This window comes from Lissotriton vulgaris, chromosome 5, assembly GCF_964263255.1.
Source record: "Lissotriton vulgaris chromosome 5, aLisVul1.2, whole genome shotgun sequence".
NCBI classification, from domain to species: domain Eukaryota; kingdom Metazoa; phylum Chordata; class Amphibia; order Caudata; family Salamandridae; genus Lissotriton; species Lissotriton vulgaris.
In genome coordinates, this window is record NC_141693.1 from 1,894,381,778 (window position 1) to 1,894,407,259 (window position 25,482).

Sequence of the window (25,482 nt, forward strand, 5' to 3'; positions counted from 1 at the left end):
AGATCTCGACTCCTCTTCCTGACGTTGATATGTCTGAGCCACAGCCGGCTGAATGTGGCTCAGACGTGCCTCTGTCACCTGCAGACATACCGAGTACGGATACAAATATTTTCAGGTAAACTGTTGACTATCAGCAAACCAGTGATCTAAAAATGTGGCAGGCCAGTCTTGAACTTGCAAATACATGATGTAATGTGTATTTTGCCAGATTTGTTGGAAAGCGCGCATTTGTGCTTGCTACATACAGACAATGTTTGTGGTAATATGTATCAGGGAAATCAGAATTAAAACATCCCAGTATGTAATAAAACTGGCCCCAACCTGCTAGAAAAAAATGACCGTTTGCTCTATGCCAGTCCGACCTTGAGTCTCCGTTTGCTCTATGCCAGTCCGACCTTGAGTCTGCGTAGCTCACAGGCAAGTCCTGCTCTGTTGCTCACAGTCCGGGTTCAACTCTGCTGCACGACCCCGTTTATCCACAAACACCCCTAGCTGTTCTGTGCAGAGGGAGGGGTATAAGGAATGAGAAACAGACACTCCCTTTTCTGCTGCAGACACTCCCGTTTCTTTGTAGTGGGAGGGGCGTAAGGAAGGAGAGACAGACACTCCCACTTCTAAAGATGGGAGAAACGAAACTTACTTCACCACTTCCTGTCCGGGCAGCAACATGGCTGCAGCAAACCCGCTCCAGAGCCTGAAGGAAGAGACCACGTGCTCCATATGTCTGGAATATTTCACGGACCCCGTGTTTGTGGAGTGTGGGCACACTTTCTGTCTGTCCTGTATCACTGCTTGTCGTGAGGGGCTGCAGACAGATTTCCCCTGTCCTCAGTGCAGAGAAATATCTAAAAATAAAACCCTCCGGCCCAACAGGCACCTGGCGAACGTGGTGGAAATCCTTAAACCGCTTCCGGTACCGAGTCCGACCCCCGAGGAGGGAAATCTCTGCCGAGAACACGAAGAGAAACTGAAACTGTTCTGTGCAAATGACCAGGAGCCCATCTGTGTGGTCTGCAGCTTGTCACGTGATCACAAGCAGCACAGTGTGCTCCCCATTCGAGAGGCTGCCCAGGAGTACAAGGTATGTGTGCTACAGAGCTGGGTCAGGCGGGGTGGAACCAGAGTACAAGGCACTCCAAGAGGCTGCCAAAGGGTACGAGGTAGGTGTGCTATAGAGTTGGGTCAGAGGCTGGGAAAGGCTACATGCTACTCCCTGTTCGAGAGTCTGACCAGGAGCACAAGGTGTGTATACAGTAGATCTAGCGATGGGGTAGTCTGATCCTCATACTGCGATTAGGGTTGTCAACTAGAATGACCAACGTTTTAATATCCCAGCCGGTACACAAATGGGGAAAATAACTTCTATGTGTTTTCTGTTTTACTCAGTATCAGTACACCCTTCAACCAGTAAGTATAAGAAGAAAGCACTTTATAATATGTTCCACAGCTGCTGTAATGATCCCTGACTGATGATTAAAGTAAACAAAGACAGAAAGGCCATGAACACAGACTATTTTCTATAAAGTTGTATGTGCGGGTCTTAGCAGAATATTAAAACGTTAACTATTGGGTAGAGTTTTTCTCTGGAAAAAGTGGCAACCTTAACTGTGCCCCCCCCAATGGAGAGGCTGCACAAGAGTACAAGGAATGTGAGTGTGTGCTTCTAGTCAAAGGCAGGGACAGGATACACAATACTCCCATTCCAGAGGCTGCCCAGGAGCACAAGGTATGTGTGAGTGTGCGCTTCTAGTCTGGGTCAGAGGCTGGGACAGGATAGACAAAGCTCCACATTCTAGATGCTGCTGCCAAGGAGCACAGGGTAGGTGTGCCACAGAGTTGGGGCACGGGTGTAGCCAGGCGACACATTACTCCCATTCAAGAGGTTGCCCAGGAGCACACCGTGTGTATACAATACGTCTGGGGAAGGTGTAGATCCGCCTCCAACATTACTCCTCTTCAGTGTTAGTGGAATAGTTTTCAGAGTGGGGGTGCTCCCATCAATGTTACATCACTAAAGTCATAGGAATTGTGAAAAATCCAAGCTTTACACAAATGACAAGTGTCGCAAATGAGCCACGCCCATTCAGCAGGGGAGTTGTAAGGTTGTGTGTGTAGCTGGTGGTGCACTGTGGAGCACATTGTCACAAATATATTACTAATGCATGTGGGAGTGCGCTGTCATTTGAAGACAGCATATTTTCAATTGAAATGGCCACTATAATTGCACAAAAATGCAGTTTTACTGATAAAAGTATGTTGAGCTCAAGTTGGTGCTTTCTGAACGGCTGATTATATTTTGAAATATGTGTACAGTTAATTTGCATATATTTAAATGTTGTTAGGTGTCACAAAATAAATTAAAATTGACATCCTACAGCATTTCCTTTCACACTTCCAGTACAGCAGCAAGATTTCAACATAGTGAACTATTCAAAATGGTCTCATTTTCTGTTCGAGAGAGGAAAAAAGTAAACCAATCTCCATGTGGAAAAAAATAAAATAAACGGCAAAATGTCTTAATATATAACCTCAGCAGTAGTTGAAGTGAACTAAATGGAATAAAAAATCGTTAAAAACGGATAAGCTTGTGGTATTTTTGTTAAAAGCCACCAATCAAGCAGTACAGTACGCCTGGTGGAGTAAAAATTATATGCTCCCGTTTTTCACACATGCCATCAGGCCAATTGGGATAATATGGCAAGATAAAAGGATTAATTTTTGTAAACCTTTTGACCCTGTGAAGTCTATCACATGTTTTGGCTTCTTAGGTTAAAATATGTTTTCAATTTCAAATATGAGATTTAGTTTAAGAATAAAAACAAGAATATTTTCTTGGATAATTCTTTTAATATGATCTTATTAATGTTTGGCTTGATAAATTTTTCACTGCAGACCTATAGGCCCCCATTAGGATGGCGGGCGGACTTTGCCCGCCCCGCCATCCTCACGGTACAAGGGACCGCCCGCCATAAGGGCGGGGGTCCCGTGGGGGAAATTAGGATGCACCCGCCACAGTGGCATGCGCATCCTGTATTTTTATCATTGCAGCGGGCGGTGCTGAAAGCACCGCCCGCCGCAATGGTAAAAATACATGTTGTGCATTTCAAAGCACAACGCGACCGGCAATGCCCCCAGAGAGATCTTCAAAATTGTTAGATCCTTCACTGATCCACAGACTTTGAATCGGCGTCGGCCTGTGTCTGTCTCTCTGTACTCCACTCTCAGTTCTTTGAAGAGAAAATTGCTCTTATCTATGCCTCTTTTCCTACAAAGGATAGCTCTGATATTGAGGAGGAACAGAAGTTATATAAAACCTCGGCTCCAACCCTCGCGGAATTCTCTGAAATATCTGAAGACATCTCCGTCCAGGGATTGCTCAAATGCAAATTGGCTCTCCCAGTGACCCATGCCCAGCAAAACAATATAAAGCATTAGCAGCACTCCTCAACCCCCATCTTAACTTCATATGGACGCCTCCCTGAGATCGGTCATGTTTCCCGAAGCTTGGTAACACGCATTTCTTGTCCCTATTTTGAAAAAAGCCAATGCGGATTGTTAGAACCGGCTGTCTCTAGTTGGCAGAGGTATACACTCCTGACAAATAGGGACACTCCTTTTCTAGTTAGGGCAAGGGGATCACACCCTTCGATAACCCCTGCTCACCCCCTTGGTAGCTTGGCAGAGCAGAACAGGCTTATCTCAGAGGCTGTGTGTTAAGCAATTATGACCACATACAGTAATACAGTGAATACACTACAAATGGACACGACACTGTAGTATTATAAAAATAAGTATTTTTATATAAGACTTAGCACAAGACCAAATAACGGCAAAACTGTACACACTCGGAATAAATACGTTCGGGAAGGAAAAAGGGTAGTTCAAAGGTAGTTTCTTCTTTAGCACAAAAGTCTTTTAGTATCAAGCAAATCTTCTTCTTGGAAACACAGTTCTTAGCAACAGGGTAACTCACACGGGAGCTACACAACGCTGGCGGAGATAATCCACAGGTTCGGCGTCGACCGCGAAGAGCGCTGCGTCGGGCCGGGAGTCACACGGACCCCCAACAACACAGTACCTTAGAAAAATGAAGCACACGAGGATCAGCGGCGTCGAGCAATCCGGCGTCGCTTCTTCGGTGTCGATCAGGCCTCAGCAGGCGTTGTCGATGATGCAGTTGCACAGAGTGAGCAGCGCTCACGGCGTCGAAGGGCACACGGTTGATGCGATCAGCAGCGGGGCAGACACGAGGTCCTCTGGAGTTAGAGCCGTACTCCTACTCACTGGCGTTGCTGCTGGCGTCGGTTGGGCCCAGCGTCCGGTCGTCGTGATGCTGTTCTTTTCAGAGGTGCTGGATTCAAACTTCCAGCGGATAGCACTTTTTAGCAGGTGAAGTCTTTTGGCCCTGTGACTTCGGCAGGAGACTGGCACTCTTCCAGTCCTTGGAGATTTTCTTAGCAAGCGTGAGAGTACACACCCAGTTCCTCTCTCCTGGTTCCTTGGCAAAAATAAAGAAGCACTGCAGGATTCCCCCAACAACAGCACACCGGCAGAAGGGGTAAGCAGTCCTTTAGATCAGCAGGCTTCTTGTCCTTGGTTACAGGGTTCCTTGTCAGAAGTGATCTAAATTCTTGGTTCAGGGGTCCTCCTCTTATACCCCTTTTCGTCTTTGATCCCTTTGTCTATGCCGGGGATTTCCCAACACCCTGGGTCTGTGGTGGGTGGCGCTAGGCAGTGGCACCTGGCCTATTCATTGCGCCGGGCAGGGTCCTCAGACGCCCAGCAGGAGGTGGAGCCAGCATTGACACCGGCAGGAGCAGAGCTATCGTCCTCCTGGCAGGAGGTGGGGCCAGGATCGTCCAGGGCAGGCACAGAGCCATCAGTCGCTTGGCAGGAGGTGGAGCCAGCATTGACACCGGCAGGAGCAGAGCTATCGTCCTCCTGGCAGGAGGTGGGGCCAGGATCGTCCAGGGCAGGCACAGAGCCATCAGTCGCTTGGCAGGAGGTGGAGCCAGCATTGTATCAAGCAAGGCAGGCTATCAACAACTACTCTCCCCCTACTCTCAACGTAATGTCCCACTCATCCCACACTGACTCATCCAGACCTCTTGGAGCCACCCAGCTCCTGTCACACACACGCAAGACCAGCAGAGACCAGATATGGTTAGATAAGAAAATAGACACTTTCTAAAAGTACTATTTTCGAACCCAGAGTCCAAAAACCATCCACACCAACGGATGCGTAATTAAACCCCGAGCTCAGGGATACCAAACTCGACATTGCACCATGCTCCCCGAGCCAGCTAGGATCATAGCGTTAACAATCCCGGCGGCCCATTCTATCCAACGGAGAGCAGGCTACCTCGCAATAGTGAAGCCCTAAGATGGCGGCACTTCACTATCAGGACAGACCAACTTGGTCAGGCTTGTCCTGCCTTACACTTACAATGCACCCTGCCCATGGGCCTACCATAGGGGTGACTAACATGAAGTTAAGGGAAGGTTGGAGGGGCTGGCAAGTAGGTATACCTGCGCAGCCGACGTGACAATGCAAGACTGCACGTGGGTCTCGCAATGACCGACCCGTAGACATTCTTTTACAAGGCCGCTCCTGTGGGTGGCACAACACGTGCTGCAAGCCCACGAGCGGCATTTGCGTTTACCAGCCCCGGCACTCCTGGTGCACTAGACTAGGGACTGACAGTAAACCAAATAAGGCCAAACATGGATACCATAGATACATCAATTTAACATATGGAGCACTGGCGCTATGGCACTGATCAGCAGTGACACGGCGCCCAAAGCATATACCAGCAAAACATCGTAAAACAGTAGAGGCAAACAGAAAAAATGGAGGAGAGACTCAAGCCAATGATGTCAGGTCTAACACGTGTCCCCTCCAGCTGAAATGTGGGGAGAACTACCCTTAACCTAGGGAGTCCTCATCACTAAGGCGGAAAAATCTGGACAGACCATCAGCATTGGCGTGATCTGTACCAGGGCGGTGTTCCACCGTAAAGTCCATCCCCTGTAGAGCAATGGACCACCTCAACAGTTTCGGATTCTCACCCCTCATTTGCATCAACCATCTGAGGGGCCTGTGGTCTGTCTGAACCCGGAAGTGAGTCCCAAACAGGTAGGGTCTTCACTTCTTCAGCGCCCAGACCACAGCAAATGCTTCTCCTTCTATCGCACTCCACCTCGTTTCCCTGGGAAGTAACCTCCTACTGATGAAGGCTACAGGCAAGTCTCGGCCCTCTTCATTCACCTGAGCTAGAACAGCCCCCACGCCATGCTCTGAAGCGTCCGTCTGAACAATGAATTCTCTTGAAAAGTCGGGTGCCTGGAGTATAGGTGCTGTGCACATTGCAGTTTTCAGGGTGTCAAAGGCCGTTTGACAGGCATCAGTCCAGATCACGTTTCGTGGCTGCTTCCTGGAAGTCAGCGAAGTCAAGGGGTGCACAATGTTACCGTAATCCTTGACAAACCTCCTGTAGTAACCCGTGAGTCCTAAGAAGGCTCTCACCTGTGTTTGGGTTTTGGGCGGTGCCCAAGCCAGGATGGTATCAATCTTGGGTTGCAGGGGGGCAACCTTGCCGCTCCCTACTTGGTGCCCCAAGTACACCACAGAACCCTGCCCAATCTGGCACTTACTGGCCTTGATTGTGAGGCCTGCTCTGCGCAGGGCCAACAACACTTCCTGGAGGTGGCGCAAGTGTTCCTCCCAGCTGGCGCTGAACACTGCGATGTCGTCCAGGTAGGCGGCGCTGAATTCCTCCAGTCCAGCCAAGACCTGGTTGACCAACCTCTGGAAGGTGGCAGGGGCATTCTTCATCCCAAAGGGCATTACCCGGAACTGGTATAGCCCATCTGGTGTGGAGAACGCCGACCTCTCTTTTGCCCCATCAGTCAAGGCGATCTGCCAGTACCCAGACGTTAAGTCAAACGTGCTAAGGTACCGGGCAGCCCCCAACCGATCGATGAGCTCATCAGCTCTGGGGATGGGGTGCGCGTCAGTCTTCGTGACTGAATTGAGTCCTCGGTAGTCCACGCAGAACCGGAGTTCCGGTGAAGCACCAGGCGCTGCAGCCTTCGGGACCGAGACCACTGGGCTGGCCCAAGGACTGCTAGAGGACTCAATCACCCCCAACGCGAACATTTTGGAGACCTCCTCCTTGATGTACGCTCGGACCTTGTCAGTCACCCTGTAAGCCTTGTGCTTCACAGGAGGGCTGTCTCCGGTGTCGACGTCATGGACACACCAATGCGTGACACCCGGAACCAAGGAAAACAGATCCGGGAATTGTCCCAACAGGTGGCGACAATCCTGTTTCTGCTCAAGGGTCAGTGTGTCAGAGAGGACCACACCATCCACTGACCCGTCTTGCTCTTTAGCATACAGGAGGTCAGGAAGAGGCTCACTCTCCTCCTCCGTTCCATCATCTGTAGCTAGGAGCATGCCCACTTCGGACCTTTCTAAGTGGGGCTTCAAACGGTTGACATGCAGGACCCGCAAGGGGTTCCTGGGAGATTTCAAGTCCACCAAGTAGGTAACATCGCTCTTCTTCTCCACAACCTTAAACGGTCCAGTCCACCTGTCCTTGAGCGCACAAGGTTCCACAGGGGACATGACCCACACTTCCTGACCAGGCTGAAGCTCTACCAGAGTGGCATTCCGGTCGTACCATCGCTTCATCTCCTCCTGGCTGGCCTCCAGATTTGCCTGAGCAAGTTCTCTGAAGTGCCGAGTCTGGTTCCGAAAGGCCAGCATGTAGCTGTATACATCCTGGGGAGGTTTCCTGGGAGATTGCTCCCAGCCTTCCTTGACCAGACTCAAAGGCCCTCTTACCGGGTGACCGTATAAGAGCTCAAAGGGGCTGAACCCTAGAGCCTTCTGCGGCACCTCACGGTAAGCAAACAGGCATGGCAAGAGGACGTCCCATTTCCGCCTCATTGGTTCTTCAAGACCCATGATCATGCCTTTCAGGGTCCGGTTGAATCTCTCAACCAGCCCATTTCCTTGAGGGTGGTAATGAGTGGTGAACTTGTAGGTTACCCCACACTCCTTCCACAGAGACTTCATATAGTTCGAAATGAAGTTGGTGCCTCGGTCTGACACCACCTCTCTGGGGAACCCCATCCGGGAGAAAACACCCATCAGTGCCCGTCCCACCACGGGGGCCGTCACTGTCCTGAGAGGGATGGCTTCCGGGTACCTTGTGGCATGGTCCACCAAGACCAGGATGAACCTGTTGCCTAGGGCTGTCTTGGGGTCCAGGGGCCCAGCAATGTCAATACCCACCCGGTCAAAGGGGGTGCTGACCACTGGAAAAGGTTGGAGGGGAGCCTTCTGCTTCCTTCTGCTTTTCCCACTTGCCTGGCAAGTGCGACAAGTCTTACAATGGATGTCTACATCCCTACGCATCTGAGGCCACTAAAAATGGGTGACAAGCCTGTCATAGGTCTTGTCCTGCCCCAGATGTCCAGCTAACGGTACGTCATGAGCCAAACCCAGTAGGAAGGCTCTGAAGCGCTGGGGTACCACCAGCACACGGGCTGACCCAGGTTCAGCAGCCTTAGGCTCGCTATACAGGAGGTCGTCCTCCCAGTACACAAAATGTGACCCTGACTGATCACCTGAGGATTGGGCTGAGGCCTGCTGCCTCATGCCCACAAGAGAAGGGCACACTTTCTGTTCCGCACAGAATTCCTCCCTGGAGGGACCACCATCCTGCTGCCAATGGGTCAGCTCGGGCAGATCTCCCAGTTCGGCAATTTGTTCCCCTGTGGGCTCCAGGGCATCCCCCTCGGGGTCTACCTCCTTCTGGACCACGGGAACAACGGGGGCCGGTTTCCCGCGCCTCCTGCCTCTTCTCTTCACAGCTGGGTCCTGGGCCGTACTTTCAGGCTCCGGGACCCCATCAACACCCTTACTCGCTGTCATGGATCGAGTGGTTGCACACACCCACTCTGGCACACCCAACATTTTCAAATGCGCCGCTCGCTCCACCTTAGCCCAAGGGGAGTCTTCCAAATCATTGCCCAGGAGACAGTCGACAGGCATAGCGGGCCTCACAGCAACCTGAAGAGTACCTGAAACTCCCCCCCATTCAAAGGAAACCTGAGCCACCTCACACTCTTTCTGGGAGTTATCGGCAGCTATCACGGGGTAGAATGCGTGGGGAACCACCTGCTCTCTGGACACCAAGTGACATTTGACAGCTGTCACACTCGCTCCGGTGTCTCTGAGGTCTTCCACTTTATGGCCATTAATGGTCACCCACTGCCTATATTTACTAGTGTTACTAGGCAGAGGGGGTGGAGGGACCATTTGCATGTCTCCTAGCGAGACCAGGGACATTTCTGCGGGACCCCTCCCACCGTGGACAACCATCTCCTCCCCTCCCAAGGCTACACTTGCCAACTGACGAGGGGGTGCACGCGGCGGTGCATTCGAATCCTTCTTGGGACACTGGGGGTCATAAAACTGGTGTCCCACCTGCCCACAACTGTAGCAGGTTAGGGGGCCCCTATGAACAGGTTTACCCGTCGGGGCCCCTGACTTCTTCTCAGGGGGAGGCTGGGAACCTTTCCCTTGGTTCCCTTGGGGATTACTTTGGGGCCCTTTCTGAGACTCCTTCTGTTTTCCCTTGTCCCCCCCCACTCTTCTGCTGGGGACCCTGCCCACCTTTGGCTGAGTCTCCCACTGGACCCTTGTGGACCCTGGTACTGACCCAGCGGTCCGCCTTCTCAGCAAGTTTTCTACGGTTAGATATCTTGCTATCAATCAGGTGCTGGCGCAGCTCTGGAAAACAGTTATTAGACAAGTGCTCCCACGCAAACAAATCATAAAGAGCTTCATAACTTTCCACTTTGCTGCCCTTTACCCAACCATCCATGGCTCTGCAAAAATAAGACCCATATTCAACCCATGTCGTACCAGGCAACTTCTTACATTCTCTAAAAGCTTGTCTGTACTGCTCGGGGGTTAAACCATATCGCAACATTAAAGCATCTTTCATATGAGCATACGACATCCTATCCGCAACAGGCATGTCTAACAGGGTATCTCTTCCCTCATTCACAAAGCGACCCCACAACCCCGCTCCCCAATTCTTCTCAGGGACCTGGTGGGCCAACAATGCTAACTCATATGCTTTAAACCATTGACCAATATCTTCATTCTTATTGTAATCTTTGATCACATCTTTCGGGAAGTAAAACTTACTTTCTGCAGGCTCGGATGGGATGCTGCCACCAGAGGGATTCAACTCTAACTTTTTAGCTTGGATATCCAGTTCCCTCAACCTGGCTTCACGCTCCAAAGCTAACTTCTCTCGTTCAAACTCTAACTTTTTGATCTCTAAATCAGCTTCCCTTCTACCTCTTGCATTTTCTAACTCCAACTGCCCATTTATCTTTAGCCTTGCCATCTCCATGTTGTAAGCTCGTTCTTTCGCCCTTTCTTCTCTTTCTTCAGGGGAAAGACCTTTGGAGGAAACACTGCTTCCGGGAGAGGGCACAGGTCCATTCACTGGCACCTCCTCATCCCCTTCCTCTGTGGGTACCACCACCACATCAGAGGGATTTCTGGACTCCCACCAGGCCTGCAATGCTTTATAAAAATCATCTTTTCTCGAGAGGCCGGTGGTAGGAACTTCAAACTGGTTGCAAAAGTGTTTCAGCTCATCTTTCTTGTATCTTTTAAGCTTACTCCTCTCGAACTCTTCTACAACAACGATAGCAGGGGCAGTGACTCCGTTGTCACTCATGGTTAAAACTGGCAGTGTTCAGAAAATCAAGTTTCAGGAAAGCGGAGAACAAAAATAGGATCCTTCCGAATCAGATTGTGACTGCGTTACGGTCTGCTTTCACTACGTAGCGCACACTAATCACTGTACATGGGTCATAAATGCAAGGTCCAAATCCTCACCGCTGCATCCAATGTTAGAACCGGCTGTCTCTAGTTGGCAGAGGTATACACTCCTGACAAATAGGGACACTCCTTTTCTAGTTAGGGCAAGGGGATCACACCCTTCGATAACCCCTGCTCATCCCCTTGGTAGCTTGGCAGAGCAGAACAGGCTTATCTCAGAGGCTGTGTGTTAAGCAATTATGACCACATACAGTAATACAGTGAATACACTACAAATGAACACGACATTGTAGTATTATAAAAATAAGTATTTTTATATAAGACTTAGCACAAGACCAAATAACGGCAAAACTGTACACACTCTGAATAAATACGTTCGGGAAGGAAAAAGGGTAGTTCAAAGGTAGTTTCTTCTTTAGCACAAAAGTCTTTTAGTATCAAGCAAATCTTCTTCTTGGAAACACAGTTCTTAGCAACAGGGTAACTCACACGGGAGCTACACAACGCTGGCGGAGATAATCCACAGGTTCGGCGTCGACCGCGAAGAGCGCTGCGTCGGGCCGGGAGTCACACGGACCCCCAACAACACAGTACCTTAGAAAAATGAAGCACACGAGGATCAGCGGCGTCGAGCAATCCGGCTTCGCTTCTTCGGTGTCGATCAGGCCTCAGCAGGCGTTGTCGATGATGCAGTTGCACAGAGTGAGCAGCGCTCACGGCGTCGAAGGGCACACGGTTGATGCGATCAGCAGCGGGGCAGACACGAGGTCCTCTGGAGTTAGAGCCGTACTCCTACTCACTGGCGTTGCTGCTGGCGTCGGTTGGGCCCAGCGTCCGGTCGTCGTGATGCTGTTCTTTTCAGAGGTGCTGGATTCAAACTTCCAGCGGATAGCACTTTTTAGCAGGTGAAGTCTTTTGGCCCTGTGACTTCGGCAGGAGACTGGCACTCTTCCAGTCCTTGGAGATTTTCTTAGCAAGCGTGAGAGTACACACCCAGTTCCTCTCTCCTGGTTCCTTGGCAAAAATAAAGAAGCACTGCAGGATTCCCCCAACAACAGCACACCGGCAGAAGGGGTAAGCAGTCCTTTAGATCAGCAGGCTTCTTGTCCTTGGTTACAGGGTTCCTTGTCAGAAGTGATCTAAATTCTTGGTTCAGGGGTCCTCCTCTTACACCCCTTTTCGTCTTTGATCCCTTTGTCTATGCCGGGGATTTCCCAACACCCTGGGTCTGTGGTGGGTGGCGCTAGGCAGTGGCACCTGGCCTATTCATTGCGCCGGGCCGGGTCCTCAGACGCCCCGCAGGAGGTGGAGCCAGCATTGACACCGGCAGGAGCAGAGCTATCGTCCTCCTGGCAGGAGGTGGGGCCAGGATCGTCCAGGACAGGCACAGAGCCATCAGTCGCTTGACAGGAGGTGGAGCCAGCATTGTATCAGGCAAGGCAGGCTATCAACAACTACTCTCCCCCTACTCTCAACGTAATGTCCCACTCATCCCACACTGACTCATCCAGACCTCTTGGAGCCACCCAGCTCCTGTCACACACACGCAAGACCAGCAGAGACCAGATATGGTTAGATAAGAAAATAGACACTTTCTAAAAGTACTATTTTCGAACCCAGAGTCCAAAAACCATCCACACCAACGGATGCGTAATTAAACCCCGAGCTCAGGGATACCAAACTCGACATTGCACCATGCTCCCCGAGCCAGCTAGGATCATAGCGTTAACAATCCCGGCGGTCCATTCTATCCAACGGAGAGCAGGCTACCTCGCAATAGTGAAGCCCTAAGATGGCGGCACTTCACTATCAGGACAGACCAACTTGGTCAGGCTTGTCCTGCCTTACACTTACAATGCACCCTGCCCATGGGCCTACCATAGGGGTGACTAACATGAAGTTAAGGGAAGGTTGGAGGGGCTGGCAAGTAGGTATACATGCGCAGCCGACGTGACAGTGCAAGACTGCACGTGGGTCTCGCAATGACCGACCCGTAGACATTCTTTTACAAGGCCGCTCCTGTGGGTGGCACAACACGTGCTGCAAGCCCACGAGCGGCATTTGCGTTTACCAGCCCCGGCACTCCTGGTGCACTAGACTAGGGACTGACAGTAAACCAAATAAGGCCAAACATGGATACCATAGATACATCAATTTAACATATGGAGCACTTGCGCTATGGCACTGATCAGCAGTGACACGGCGCCCAAAGCATATACCAGCAAAACATCGTAAAACAGTAGAGGCAAACAGAAAAAATGGAGGAGAGACTCAAGCCAATGATGTCAGGTCTAACACGGATCCAGAGACCCCGGGAAACTATAGGCCGATCTCCCTTCTCCCAGCCCCGGCCAAGATCCTGGAAAAACTGGCTCATCAACAACTTGCCAGTTTTGTAGAGTCCCATGGTCTCCTTCATGATTCTCAGCATGGATTTCGCTCGGGCTACAGCACAGTCGGCTCTCATTGAAATGGCGGACTCTGTGCGGTGGACTCTTGACCGGGGTTCCAAGATGGTGTTAGTGCTGCTGGATTTATCGGCAGCATTTGACACCGTCTCTCATTCAATCCTGCTGAGACGGTTGAGTTCCATTGGTATCCAGGGTACGGTTCTAAATTGGATTGCTTCATTCCTTTCGAACCGTAAACAACAGGTTCATTCTCCCCCCTATACCTCCTCAGTTAGGCCACTTAAATAGGGTGTCCCTCAAGGCTCTTCGCTGAGTCCGCTCTTTTTTAATGTGTATTTTACCCCTCTGGCCGAAATGATTTCACAATCGGGCATTAAAATTAAATCATATGCTGACGATATTCAGCTCCTTTTTTTCTTTTGATGAGACAATATCCATCTCTTTTGACCCCCTGAAGTCATGTCTTAGGAATATTGCGAAATGGATGGACTTAAATTTTCTCAGACTCAATGCGGGAAAAACCGAGGTCCTGCTCTTCAACCAACCATCCCCATTAGACTCTAACTTATGGTGGCCAGAAGACCTGAGCCAGGCTCCTCTCCCTAAGGACTCGGTTAGAAATCTGGGGGTCCGATGGGACAACCGTTTATCCTTTGTGTATCAGGTACAAACAGTCTCGGCTGCCTGCTTCTTTAAAATCAAAATCATAAAAAAACTCATAAATGATCTGGCCAGCGATAACCGTAAAACCATAGTCCATGCACTTATAACCTCGCATCTTGACTATGCCAACGGACTTTATCTGGGCTTGACAGCAGGTTTGTGCCACAGACTCCTGACAGTGCAAAATGCTGTTGCCCGTTTGGTCAGGGGCATCTCACTTAGGCAACACATCTCCCCATACCTTCGCAAATTGCACTGGCTTCCCATCTCTAAAATAATTGAGTTCAAAGCTATGACCCTGGCCTATCGGCCTACGAAAGGCAAAGGACAAGTCCATCTTAGGTTAAGTCTCCGTCCATACAGTAATTCGAGTTTTCCGTTCTAACACCAAACTGCTACTAGTTACTCCTAGATTCAAAAAAGCACGTTCTGGAGGTAAAACTTTCGAAGTGTGTGCCACCCAGAGCTGGAACAAGCTTCCGCCTTACCTCTGCATGTGCCAGTCGGAGCTTTAATTCCGCAAATCCCTTAAAACCTTTATTTTCTGCCTGTAAGTCTCTGCTTTGGACCATCTGTTGTTCTGTTCAATCAGCGCCTGTACACCCCGTTGGGGTAGCTGTGCGCTTTATAAAATACACAAAAAAATAAATAAATGTATAACCATTAATATGTATTGCGTCTATACACCATGTTTCTTGTAGGGTTAAAATATCCTTGCAGTGTTGTAGCTGGTTTGGGAGAAATTGGCAATAGACGTGTTTTAGTTCGAGCGGGTTTTATTTGCTGATACAGGTAGTCGGTACAGGTCTTTCTCAAATGGGCTCTCCGGGGTGATGTGCTTCTCTCCTCTTGTCGTTTTCTCCTTGCTCCCTCCTCCTCCCTCCGGTTTCGGCTGGGGCTCCTCCGGGGTTTGGCGTCTTCCGTCTCCGTGGTGATGGTATCGCCACAATGAGGGAGAAAGACAAAAGGACGGTATCAGTCCCAAGTTTGAAGGAAACACTTGTACTCAGGAAAAGTGAGTGAGGGAACACCAGCGGTGATTATATGCAACAAAGTGATTGGACGGGGAAGTGCTGGAAGGGTAAACCGGGAACAATACGAGGGTGTGGTCAAGGCACTGACCCACCCCTCATCCCAACCCAGCCCGCTATACGTTTTCGTACCTCTGATAGCCACACACCTCCAGGTGTGCTGCTGGGCGGCTAGTGTTGCCGTTGGCCTCCTGGCTCCCGCGCCGCTGACGGGTCTCTTCTCCACTCCGTCTCCGTAGATGTATAACCAGCTCCTCTCCTCTCTTCTCCCGCTTCTTTCTCCTCGCTCGACTCCTCTCCTCTGCTCTCGCCTTCTGGTCCTTCGGTGAACAAGCACACCTGAGTGCTCTCACCAGTCGTACTTGTTGTGGGTGTAGGCTCCTCTCATTCACTCAGAAGCGGCCACTTAAAGGGCCTGCAGTCTTCGTCCTCCTCGTCCGGATAGCCATAATGTTCTTCGGCACAAGTCCACGGATGAGGCTGCGAAGACAAGAGGGGGGGTCATATAATGAATCCCCACATGGGGGTGTAGAGTTCTGAGGTCGAGGGGGAGGCGGCCAGTGCCCGTTACACACCAGCCCCCTGGACGCTTCTGTTCGGGGAGGGGATGCCTCAAACAGGTAGTCCGCCCCGTATTGTCAACACCCCTCCTATGACATACTGAGAAGGTGTACGGCTGTAGCGACCAGAACCACCGCATTACCGGGGCATTGTTGGTTTTGTTCCTGACCATCCACAGCAAAGGCACGTGGTCAGTATAAAGGGTAAACGGGTGGCCCTCTAGGTAGTATGCCAGTTTTTCCACCGCCCACTTTATAGCCAGACATTCTTTTTCGATTTTGGGGTACTTGAGCTCTCGTGGGAACAGTTTCCGGCTAATGTATAGGATTGGGTGGTCTAGCATGTCCTCCCCCATTTGTGACAATACTGCCCCTATCCCATATTCAGATGCATCCGTGTGTAGGGAGAAGGGACGGGTGAAGTCTGGAGAAGACAGGACGGGGGTTGATGTAATAAGGCGTTTCAAGTTATGAAAGGCGTCCTGCATCTCTATCGTGGGGGCTGCTAATACTGCCTGTTTAACCTGTTGTTTCAATGTATCGGTGCTTTTATGACATGCTGTCGAATAAAGCTTTGAAATTGATTGTATCGGTGAGAGGGGCAGCCAGCTGGGTGAACTGAGGAATAAACCGTCGGTAGTACCCGATGAGGCCCAAAAAGGCCCTCATCTCTCTTATGTCCCGTCGACGGGACTCTGGTATGCGGTAGGGCTTTATCTTGATTATCTTCCCCGGAGGAGTCTCTATGTGATGCTCCGCCAGTGTAGTTTTTCCCGGCTGGTCAGAAAAAACAGCTGAATGGCTTTGGAGGGTGGTCTGTAGTTCTTGTCTCTCTTCTTCCCGCAGGTCCTCGTTGATGACCAATTGGTTTCTTGTAGACAACGCCTCGGACGTCTCCTGCGTTGCAAGGTGGATTTCTTAGGAGGGGGTCCTAGCCACTTCTTCAGCATATTAATGTGATAAATCTGGGTTTTCCGGGGACCCATTTTTAGCTTGTAGCTGGTATTGCCAATGGTAGACACGACTTTATAGGCGCCCCCTCACTCGGCCTTGAACTTCTAGGTGGAGGAAGGCAGGAGGACCAACGCCCAATCATCTTTCTCTAGTCGTCTCCACTTTTTCCCTTTGTCATAGACGGATTTCTGCTTTGTTTGGCTTCTTTCCAGATTAGTGCAGGCAAGGTCGCGTAATTTTCCTAACTTAGATCTCAGGTTGTTTGCATACTCCAAGGTCTTCATGGTTTCTTCTGGTATCTCTTGTTCCCAGGCTTCTTTTGTCATGTCTAGTAGGGAGCGGGGTTGTCTCCCATGTAGAAGCTCAAAAGAGGAGAATCCTAGGCTGCTCTGTCTTTGGCTTCTGATTACGTACAAGGCCAAAGGCAGTATCTGGTCCCATTCGGTGCCATTTACTTCTAACATCTTCTGGAGGGTGGTCTTCAACGTTCTGTTGTATCGCTCCACAAGCCCATCAGTTTGTGGGTGATAGACCGCAGTTCTGATTTGCTGGATGTTTAACAACTGGCACACTTCTTCCATTAACCGTGATACGAACGGGGTCCCTTGATCCGTCAGGATTTCTTTAGGGAACCCTACACGAGAGAACAGCTCCAGCATATTGTCGGCGACTTGTTTGGTGGTAGTAGTAGTCGGGGGGGAAAAGCTTCTGGAAATCTCATCGCGTAATCGACTATCACTAATACGTGTTGATGTCCTCTCCTAGTTTTTAGTAGGGGCCCAATGAGGTCCATACCCACCCTCTCAAATGGGGTCCCTATGATGGGAAGGGGCTGTAGAGGAATGGCCGGGGGTTTTGTCATATTTTTCCGCTGGCAGACTTCGCACTCCTGGCAAAAGGCCATGGTGTCTTTGTAGATACCAGGCCAGTAGAAGTGCCGGAGAATATTTTGAGTAGGTTTCTCGGCTCCGGTGTGTCCCGCAATCAGATGTGCATGAGAAAAGAATAACACTTGTTCCCTGAATGACATGGGAACCAAGAGCTGTTCAGGGTCGTCCCTCTGTCCTTGCCTGTATAAGAGTTCGTTTTTGATGACGAAACGGGGGAATCGGGGTGGAACCTGTCCTTGGTTTTGGTGTGCACTCTCCCAGGCATTATACAGGGTGGCATCATTTATTTGGGCGAACCGGAAGCTTCTGTCTAGTACCCAAGGTTCTGGGGTCACGAAGGCTGGAAGGGGTCTGGTATTGTCTCCTATCTTTGATGCTTTCCCCCGGGACCTGTTTGAGGCTGTGTTGGAACATGCGTAGAAAGGCGGGGTTATCCGTCCCTATTATGAGATCCTCGGGGAGGGAGGACAGCACCCCTACTCTTATTGTGTGTGGGTTCCCCTGTTGTGGTGCTATGGGTATGTTGGCAACCGGATATGGCTTTACGTCCCCGTGAACACATCGTATGTTAACCCTTTCATGAGGGACATATTGGTTAGGCCTAACATGTTGTGACTGTACTACTGACTGTCTACAGCCAGAGTCTAGTAGAGCATTTATGTGGGACCCGTTTACCCCTACACTCATTCGAAACGTGTTTCCCATCTCTGCAGAGTACAGGACTGTCTTCGGGAGGTATCCCACCTCCATAGGTTCTTCAATGTTCCTCCGTCTGGGACAAAGACGGGCTGTATGTCCCCAGTTTCTGCACTCGAAACACTGGGGACCGCCGGGCGTTGGAGGGTCAGGTCTACAGGGTTTCGGCCTTGGGGGTTCAGGGATTTTCGGAGGTTTCTTTTCCATCTTAGTGTTCAATCGAGAGGTCATCTCTGTCTCCCATGCGGGGGGTCGTGGTTGAGCTCGGGAGAAAGTGGTCGCCATTTCTACTGCCTGAGCAGTGCTCAGGTTGTGATGTTGGCGCAGCCATTGTTGGGTGGCGAAGGGCAGGGCCTCTAGGAACTATTCTAAATACACGCGGTCCATTATTTCCTCCTTAGTGCTCATGTTCGGGGTGAGCCATTTGTCGGCCGCCATCTTTAGCCGCACAAACGGTGCCTTAGGGTTTTCCCCCAGGGCTCCTCTCTCCTTCCTGAACCGTAAACGATAGGCCTCAGGATCTAGGCCTAGATGTTCCAACATTATCTTTTTCACTTCCGTATAGAGGGTGTCCCCCGTTGGGTTAGCAACCTGTTAGGCTGCTTGTGCCTCGCCTACCAACAGGGGGGCGAGGAAGAAGGGCCATTTGGCCACCGGCCACCCACATGCCCTGGCGGCTTTTTCGAAATTTACCATGAAGGAGTCCGGGTCTTCCCCGGGTTGATACTTTTGTAGGGACACCCCGCCCAGTCCGTGGGTTATCCCGCGTTCTTCGCCACCGCCTGTTACCGTCCAGCTCTTCGGGGGAGGGTCACTTGCTCTGGCGGTCATGCTGCCTTCATTATCTCGCGGTCTGCCTCGGCGGTCCTGATCTGTTGTTCCATTACCCATTCCAAACGTTCTTGTCCCTTCACGAGCTGTTCTACCACGGCGCCCATCCTTGTTAAGCAGATGGAAGGGCTGCCCGCATTCGCCACCAATGTAGCAGGTTTGGGAGAAATTGGCAACAGACGTGTTTTAGTTCGAGCGGGTTTTATTTGCTAATACAGGTAGTCGGTACAGGTCTTTCTCAAATGGGCTCTCCGGGGTGATCTGCTTCTCTCCTCTCGTCTTTTTCTCCTTGCGCCCTCCTCCTCCCTCCGGTTTCGGCTGGGGCTCCTCCGGGGTTTGGCGTCTTCCGTCTCCAGGGTGATGGTATCGCCACAATGAGGGAGAAAGACAAGAGAGGACTGTATCAGTCCCAAGTTTGAAGGAAACACTTGTACTCAGGAAAAGGGAGTGAGGGAACACCAGCGGTGATTATATACAACAAAGTGATTGGACGGGGAAGTGCTCGAAGGGTAAACTGGGAACAATATGAGGGTATGTGGTCACGGCACTGACCCACCCCTCCTCCCAACCCAACCCGCTATACATTTTCGTACCTCTGATAGCCACACACCTCCAGGCGTGCAGCTGGGCGGCTAGTGTTGCCGTTGGCCTCCTGGCTCCCGCGCCGCTGACGGGTCTCTTCTCCCCTCCTCTTTCTCCGTAGATGTATAACCGGCTCCTCTCCTCTCTTCTCCCGCTTCTTTCTCCTCGCTAGACTCCTCTCCTCTGCTCTCGCCTTCTGCTCCTCCGGTGAACAAGCACACCTGAGTGCTCTCACCGGTCGTACTTGTTGTGGGTGTAGGCTCCTCCCATTCACTCATAAGCAGCCACTTCTGAGGTCGAGGGGGAGGCGGCCAGTCCCCGTTACAAGTGTATAAACTCAATCCACTCTATATTACCTACCTTTGAACGCAACCCAGCTACATTCAAAGAACAGATGTTCCATTTTGTAGCGGGAGGGAAGATATGACATTACTCAAACAGTGGTAAGATGAGCAATTAAGTATTACATCACCTAAAACCCTAAAATTGGTGCTAGAGTCAAAAGTCTCCACCTGCGCAGTTGTTGGGCTTAGAGAAACTGCATTTCCCATTGAGATCTCTAGTAAACCTTGGGTAAAGGGGTTGTTAAGGCTGTCTCTAAATGACAAACTCCTTATAGTCGCACGCCCCATAAGTTGACAGTCACCCGACACTACACCACCTGTAGACGAAGAGGATATGTTGCACAGTCAATCTATCTCCTCCTGGTTATTCAGAGCCTCAAAATGGTTAAAAGTGAGTACAGAATAAATGTGAGAAGGGGGCCCAATGAATGGTCCTTCTTTACGATTCCGAACCCATCTTGGGGGATGATAGAAAAAGTCCAACTGGACCACACTTATCCCCTTGTTCCTTACTGGCCAATTACCCATCCTCTCCATAATGTGGAGTGGTGTGGCTCACTGGTTAGAGGCGGCAGACCCGGAAGCAGAGTACGGCCCGGGACCAGGGTTCAATCCCCGACGCGGCAGGGGAGCAGCAAGATGGGTCTAAAGGTCTCGGGCAAAGAGTGGTCTAATGTAGGTTTTTTTAATGATGGGAGATACCCAAGCCTGCTTCCATCTGGTGGGTATAATGGCAGTGGAAAAAGATAAATTTACAATGTCTGGGAGAGTACTGTCCAATCCTTTGCTCTAAATAGCTCGGATTTTAGGGGGTCTGCATGTGAACCTGTTTTGATTTTGTCACAAAGATTGAGAAACTCCTCTTGGTTCAGCGGAGGAATCTCAGTGAGTTTATGGGTGGCCATAGTGGCTGAGGCTTTGAGACACGGCATGGCTGGGAAGGCGATGTATATCTTCTGAATCTTGTCAATAAAGAAGGATGCCAGGTTCTCGCAGTGTGTCGGGGAGGTATTTGATTCCTCTGCTGTTTTTTTTGTACTTAGCTCTTTTAATATCTTAAAGATAATTTTAGAGGGGCATTGACTACAACTAATCACCTTAGCATAGTATGTGGCTCGAGTTCTACAGATAGTTCTGTGGTAGTTTTTAGGTCTCGCCTCTCAATGCGCATGCGCATTGAGCGGAGCGAGACTATAGGGGCTTAAACAGAGGTTTAACTAAAGTGGCGATTTGATGCTGTGCCCGTGCGCTTTTCGGTCATTGCGCAAGCGCATTGACCTAAAATGCGCGTGCACAGAATCAAATCGCCAGCCATCTGTTCCCCAGCAGCTCTTCCCGCTCCGCCCCACAAGCTTCCCCCAGTGTGCGCTTTGCCTCAGCCGCACTCCTCCCACACCTTTGAAGTGAAGCTTAGCTTCACTTCAAAGGCCCCTGCTGCTTCACACTATTCACGGCCGCCAGGCCGTGTCTCTCCCTCATCGCCACTCTCCCCGCTTCGCCCCCTGCTGCGGCCGTGTCGCATTTCTCCCCCCCCCTCGCAAGTCCCAGAATTCACTGATCAATTGGTAGCTATATGCTATCTTATCCCCTACTTGACACAGAAAACACATTCAAATGGCAAACCTCTTACTCTAGTTGAATTCAGCGTCTATCGTGCAGGTTTTTCATGTTCGAGCGGGTCCTGCAAACCTATTTTTTGCTATGCTTTCCACGACTTGTACTTCTATTTATCTCACTATAAAATCAATATTCAAAGAAAAAAAATGTCGCTGCGAGTGCTACCCAAGTAACCAGGAGTTGTTGACCCTCGCCATGACCACGTGAGAGGCTCCAGTGTAAATCACGCACCTGTAAACAACGACTTGTCTTAAAAAATAAAACAGGCCTGCAGCTATCTTTTAACCTTATCCGCATGACTTGCTGTTGGTTGAGAGCAATGTAGGGTGACAGAAACCGGGACATGCCATTGACACAGACAAAGGACTACAATGTTTTACTTACTGACAGTGGGGTGCAAAATGACTGAAGCGGCAGTGCACCCCTGCGTTGTACTTGGATAACAATGATACACAGTATGGTACCCTAGTTGGTATTTGGCGATCATAAAATAGGATAATTAAAATGCAAATTCAGCTCGCGGTTTCTGTGTTGTTTAGGCTGCTTCCTGATTGGTGCTGCAACACATGCCTGCACACGCGCACATGATTGCCTCCGTGTGTGATTGGTCGACCCTCTTCCCAAACCAGAACATGCGGTTCACTCGCATACAACTGCAAGGACAGACACTTAAAATGCACGGGGGTAGGTGTACCAGGAAATCCGGGGCATCCGGACACTTTACATCTATAACCACTGCTCTTCTGTCCTCGCGCCAGACAAGAAGTCTGAGCTTTGCTGGCAGGTACAGTCTGCACGTTAGGACCCTGGTACTTTCCCTTTCTAATCTTCATTCCTCAATGTTGCATCCGTGCCATCCCCATTGAACACCTCCAACCCTTTAAAAAAAAAAAATCCTCCCACACATGGAGTCTGCATAAACGCTAGGCCAATGCGCGTGAGACCGCATCCCCACTCAGAAGCTCGTCAGCTACAAAATCTCATTAGGGCGTCTGGACACCGCCTCGCCACCCCTCAGACCCCCTCATCTGTCGGACGTGTAGGCCGCTGCATTTTGGACTACTTGGAGTTTATTAAGAAGTCCTCTTGGTAGTCCAACTCACACCCTCACCCTCACTCATCCTCACACACCCTCACTCACCCTCACACCCTCAATCCCCCCCTCACCCCCTCACCCCCCTCACAACCCTCTCACCCACACACCCTCACCCACCCTCACCCTCATACCCTCACTCATCCTCACCCCCTCATCCTCACACACCCTCACTCACCCTCACACCCTCACCCCCTTCACAACCCTCTCACCCTCACTCAGCCTCACACCCTCACCCCCCTCACACCCCCTCACACCCTCACCCCCCTCACAACCCTCTCACCCTCACTCAGCCTCACACCCTCACCCTCACACCCTCACCCTCACCCTCACACACCCTCACCCTCACTCATCCTCACCCCCTCATCCTCACACACCCTCACACACCCTCACCCTCACACCCTCACTCATCCTCACCCCCTCATCCTCACAAACCCTCACTCACCCTCACACCCCTTCACAACCCTCTCACCCTCACTCAGCCTCACACCCCCTCACACCCCCTCACTCACTCACCCACCCTCACCCTCACCCACCCTCACCCTCACACACCCTCGCCCTCACACCCCTCACCCCCCTCACCCTCACACCACTCAGTGCTACAACACATATTGTGTTACAATAGGTGTCACATTTGCGAAAGATAAAACTATTGGCATTGTAAATAACAAAGCTATTAATTTCGCTATTTTCAAAACAAGCACATAAATAAAAAATGTGTCCTTTACAATACCAATAGCTCAAACTTTCCTAATGCGAGACCTATTGCATTGCTGTGCTTCTCTCCCCTGCTGCACTCTCCTGCTCTCTAGAGATGTGGCCTAACGACCAAAGCTGCCATCTAAGTCACGTAAATACAAAACATGTTGCATTCCAAATGCTATAGGTGTCACATTCGCGAAAGTTATAACTATTGGCATTGTAAATGACAAAGCTATCAATTTTAAAAACCAACAAATAAATAAAATATTTGTTATTTACAAGACCAATAGCTCCAACTTTTCTAATGCGAGACCTATTGCATTTCCAATGCTTGTTTTGTAGCTGGACATATTGTGCCTTCAGCACGGGATCGTTGGCCTTTCTCCATTTGTGCTCGGCAATTTTGCATTCTTTCCTGAGGGAGGTGAACTCTTCGCTGTACCACGGGCTTGACTCCTGCGGGCGTGCCTTGATCCAGCAAGCCGGTATAAGAGCATCTAACGCCTGGGTGATCCAGTTGCAAAAACCCTCATAACCCAGTTCAACGTCTTCGTTAACTTTAGGGGGGTGCGGCTTTGAGGAGTGCATGAAATTCTTCGAGGCGGAGCTTTCTCCAGGGTCGTTTTAGCACTCGCTGGACAAGTTTTGAGTTGGGTGCGCCCCTAATGGGTATAGTCCTAATCACCAACAGGTGATCTGTCCAGGTCATGGGGATAGAGGCCTCTACTGTCACATCCTCCAAGTTCGAAATGATGGGGTCTAGGAGGTGCCCGACTCTGTGCGTGGAGCCGCTGACTAACTGGCAGAGCTGAAACGCAGCCAGGTCTGCGAGCAGACTGCCAATCTTGTTGTCCGTGGTGAGATCGAAATGGATATTTAGGTCTCCAAGAATATTTAAATTGGCTGTCCCTGTTACCAGAGAGCACATAGTTTCAAGGAGGGCCTTGATAAAGCTACTGTCCTGTCCCGGGGGTCTGTAAATCAGGATACCTGATAGGGTTAGCTGAGGGTTTATTTTAACGCTGTAGCGGGCCCTTTCGCTACCTTCAATGTCCATTTTGGTGAATAGGCATGCGTATTGGGATTTGGCCATCATCGCTATACCCCCACCCCTTGATTGTCTGTTTACCGTGTATACTGAGTATCCTGGTGGTGTGGCTAGATTGATAACGGAGTTCATGTCTTCTTGCAGCCAGTTCTCCGTGAGGAATAAGATATCTAAGGCGTAGTTTTTGATTAGATCCTGGATTTCCAGATGATGTTTTGATAGGGATCTAATATTAAGTTGTGCAACCATGCTTTGCTGCTGAGGAGGGTTGGGAAGGCTATAGCCACATGAGCATTTAGAGCTGCCTTTCCGATGTATTAAGGAGAATTTCTTACATGTGGCACCTGGAACGTTAAGATTCAATAGATCTCCTTTGGAGTAGACAGCAGAGTCCCCCCTCGCCAGACTAGGGTCCCTGGCGAGAGGCGACGTACAGGCGCGGACGGGCGCAGACGGGCTTGTCTTGGGCGTGCTGAGAAAGCGCCCGCTGCGCTCCTATAACGCCATCCTCTATATCCGGGTGGGGGCCCGTCTGACTGGTGCAGGATGCACAGCGGAAGTCTTAGTCACTTCCGGTGTGCTCCTGTGCTAGTGTTCCCTCCACAACAATCTGACCAGGTCAGTGGTGGAACGGGGAAACGAGGTGAGTGATGTTAAAAATCGGCGAACAAACACAATTAGAATACTCAGTTATAATCCCGGGTGAACCAATTATTAATGGAGTAGAGGTTTCTTCGAATGAGCTTATTAGAGACAGAACATTAGCTGATAGCTCAAATCGGGTAGAAACGATGAGGGAACATGCAGATAAAACCCCCGATATGGTTCTCGGCCCTGTTCTAAATTATGGGGCGATAAAAATCATATCCTGGAACATTTGTGGCATTAAGTCTAAAATTACAAATAGTGTTTGGGGAGATTTTGTTCGAAAATATGACATTCTATGTCTACAAGAGACATGGTTACTATCTGAGCAATATCTGGATGGGTATGAAACATTTCACATACCTGCAATACAGTCAACTCCTGGGACAAATAAGGGGGGTATATGTGTCTATATAGCGAACATGATGATAGTACAGAACATCAAAATGACAAAAAGTCCCCCCAATACCAAATGGTCTCTATTGATCTGCCATCACATACAAAGCTGTTAATTGTTAACTTTTATAATAATATTGATG

At 50.2% G+C, this 25,482-nt stretch overlaps 1 protein-coding gene across 2 annotated transcripts in view; it reads left to right on the forward strand.

Annotated features, from left to right (window-relative positions):
- Positions 1-616: 616 nt before the first annotated feature.
- LOC147717646 (E3 ubiquitin-protein ligase TRIM39-like) overlaps positions 617-25,482 on the forward strand; it is a 241,273-nt gene continuing 216,407 nt past the window's right edge. For both annotated transcript variants that reach the window (XM_086924437.1, XM_086924436.1), the window contains exon 1: positions 617-1,081. In XM_086924437.1, the coding sequence (XP_086780563.1) occupies positions 668-1,081 (414 nt within the window). In that variant the 5' untranslated portion in view covers positions 617-667. The remainder of the gene's footprint in view (positions 1,082-25,482) is intronic.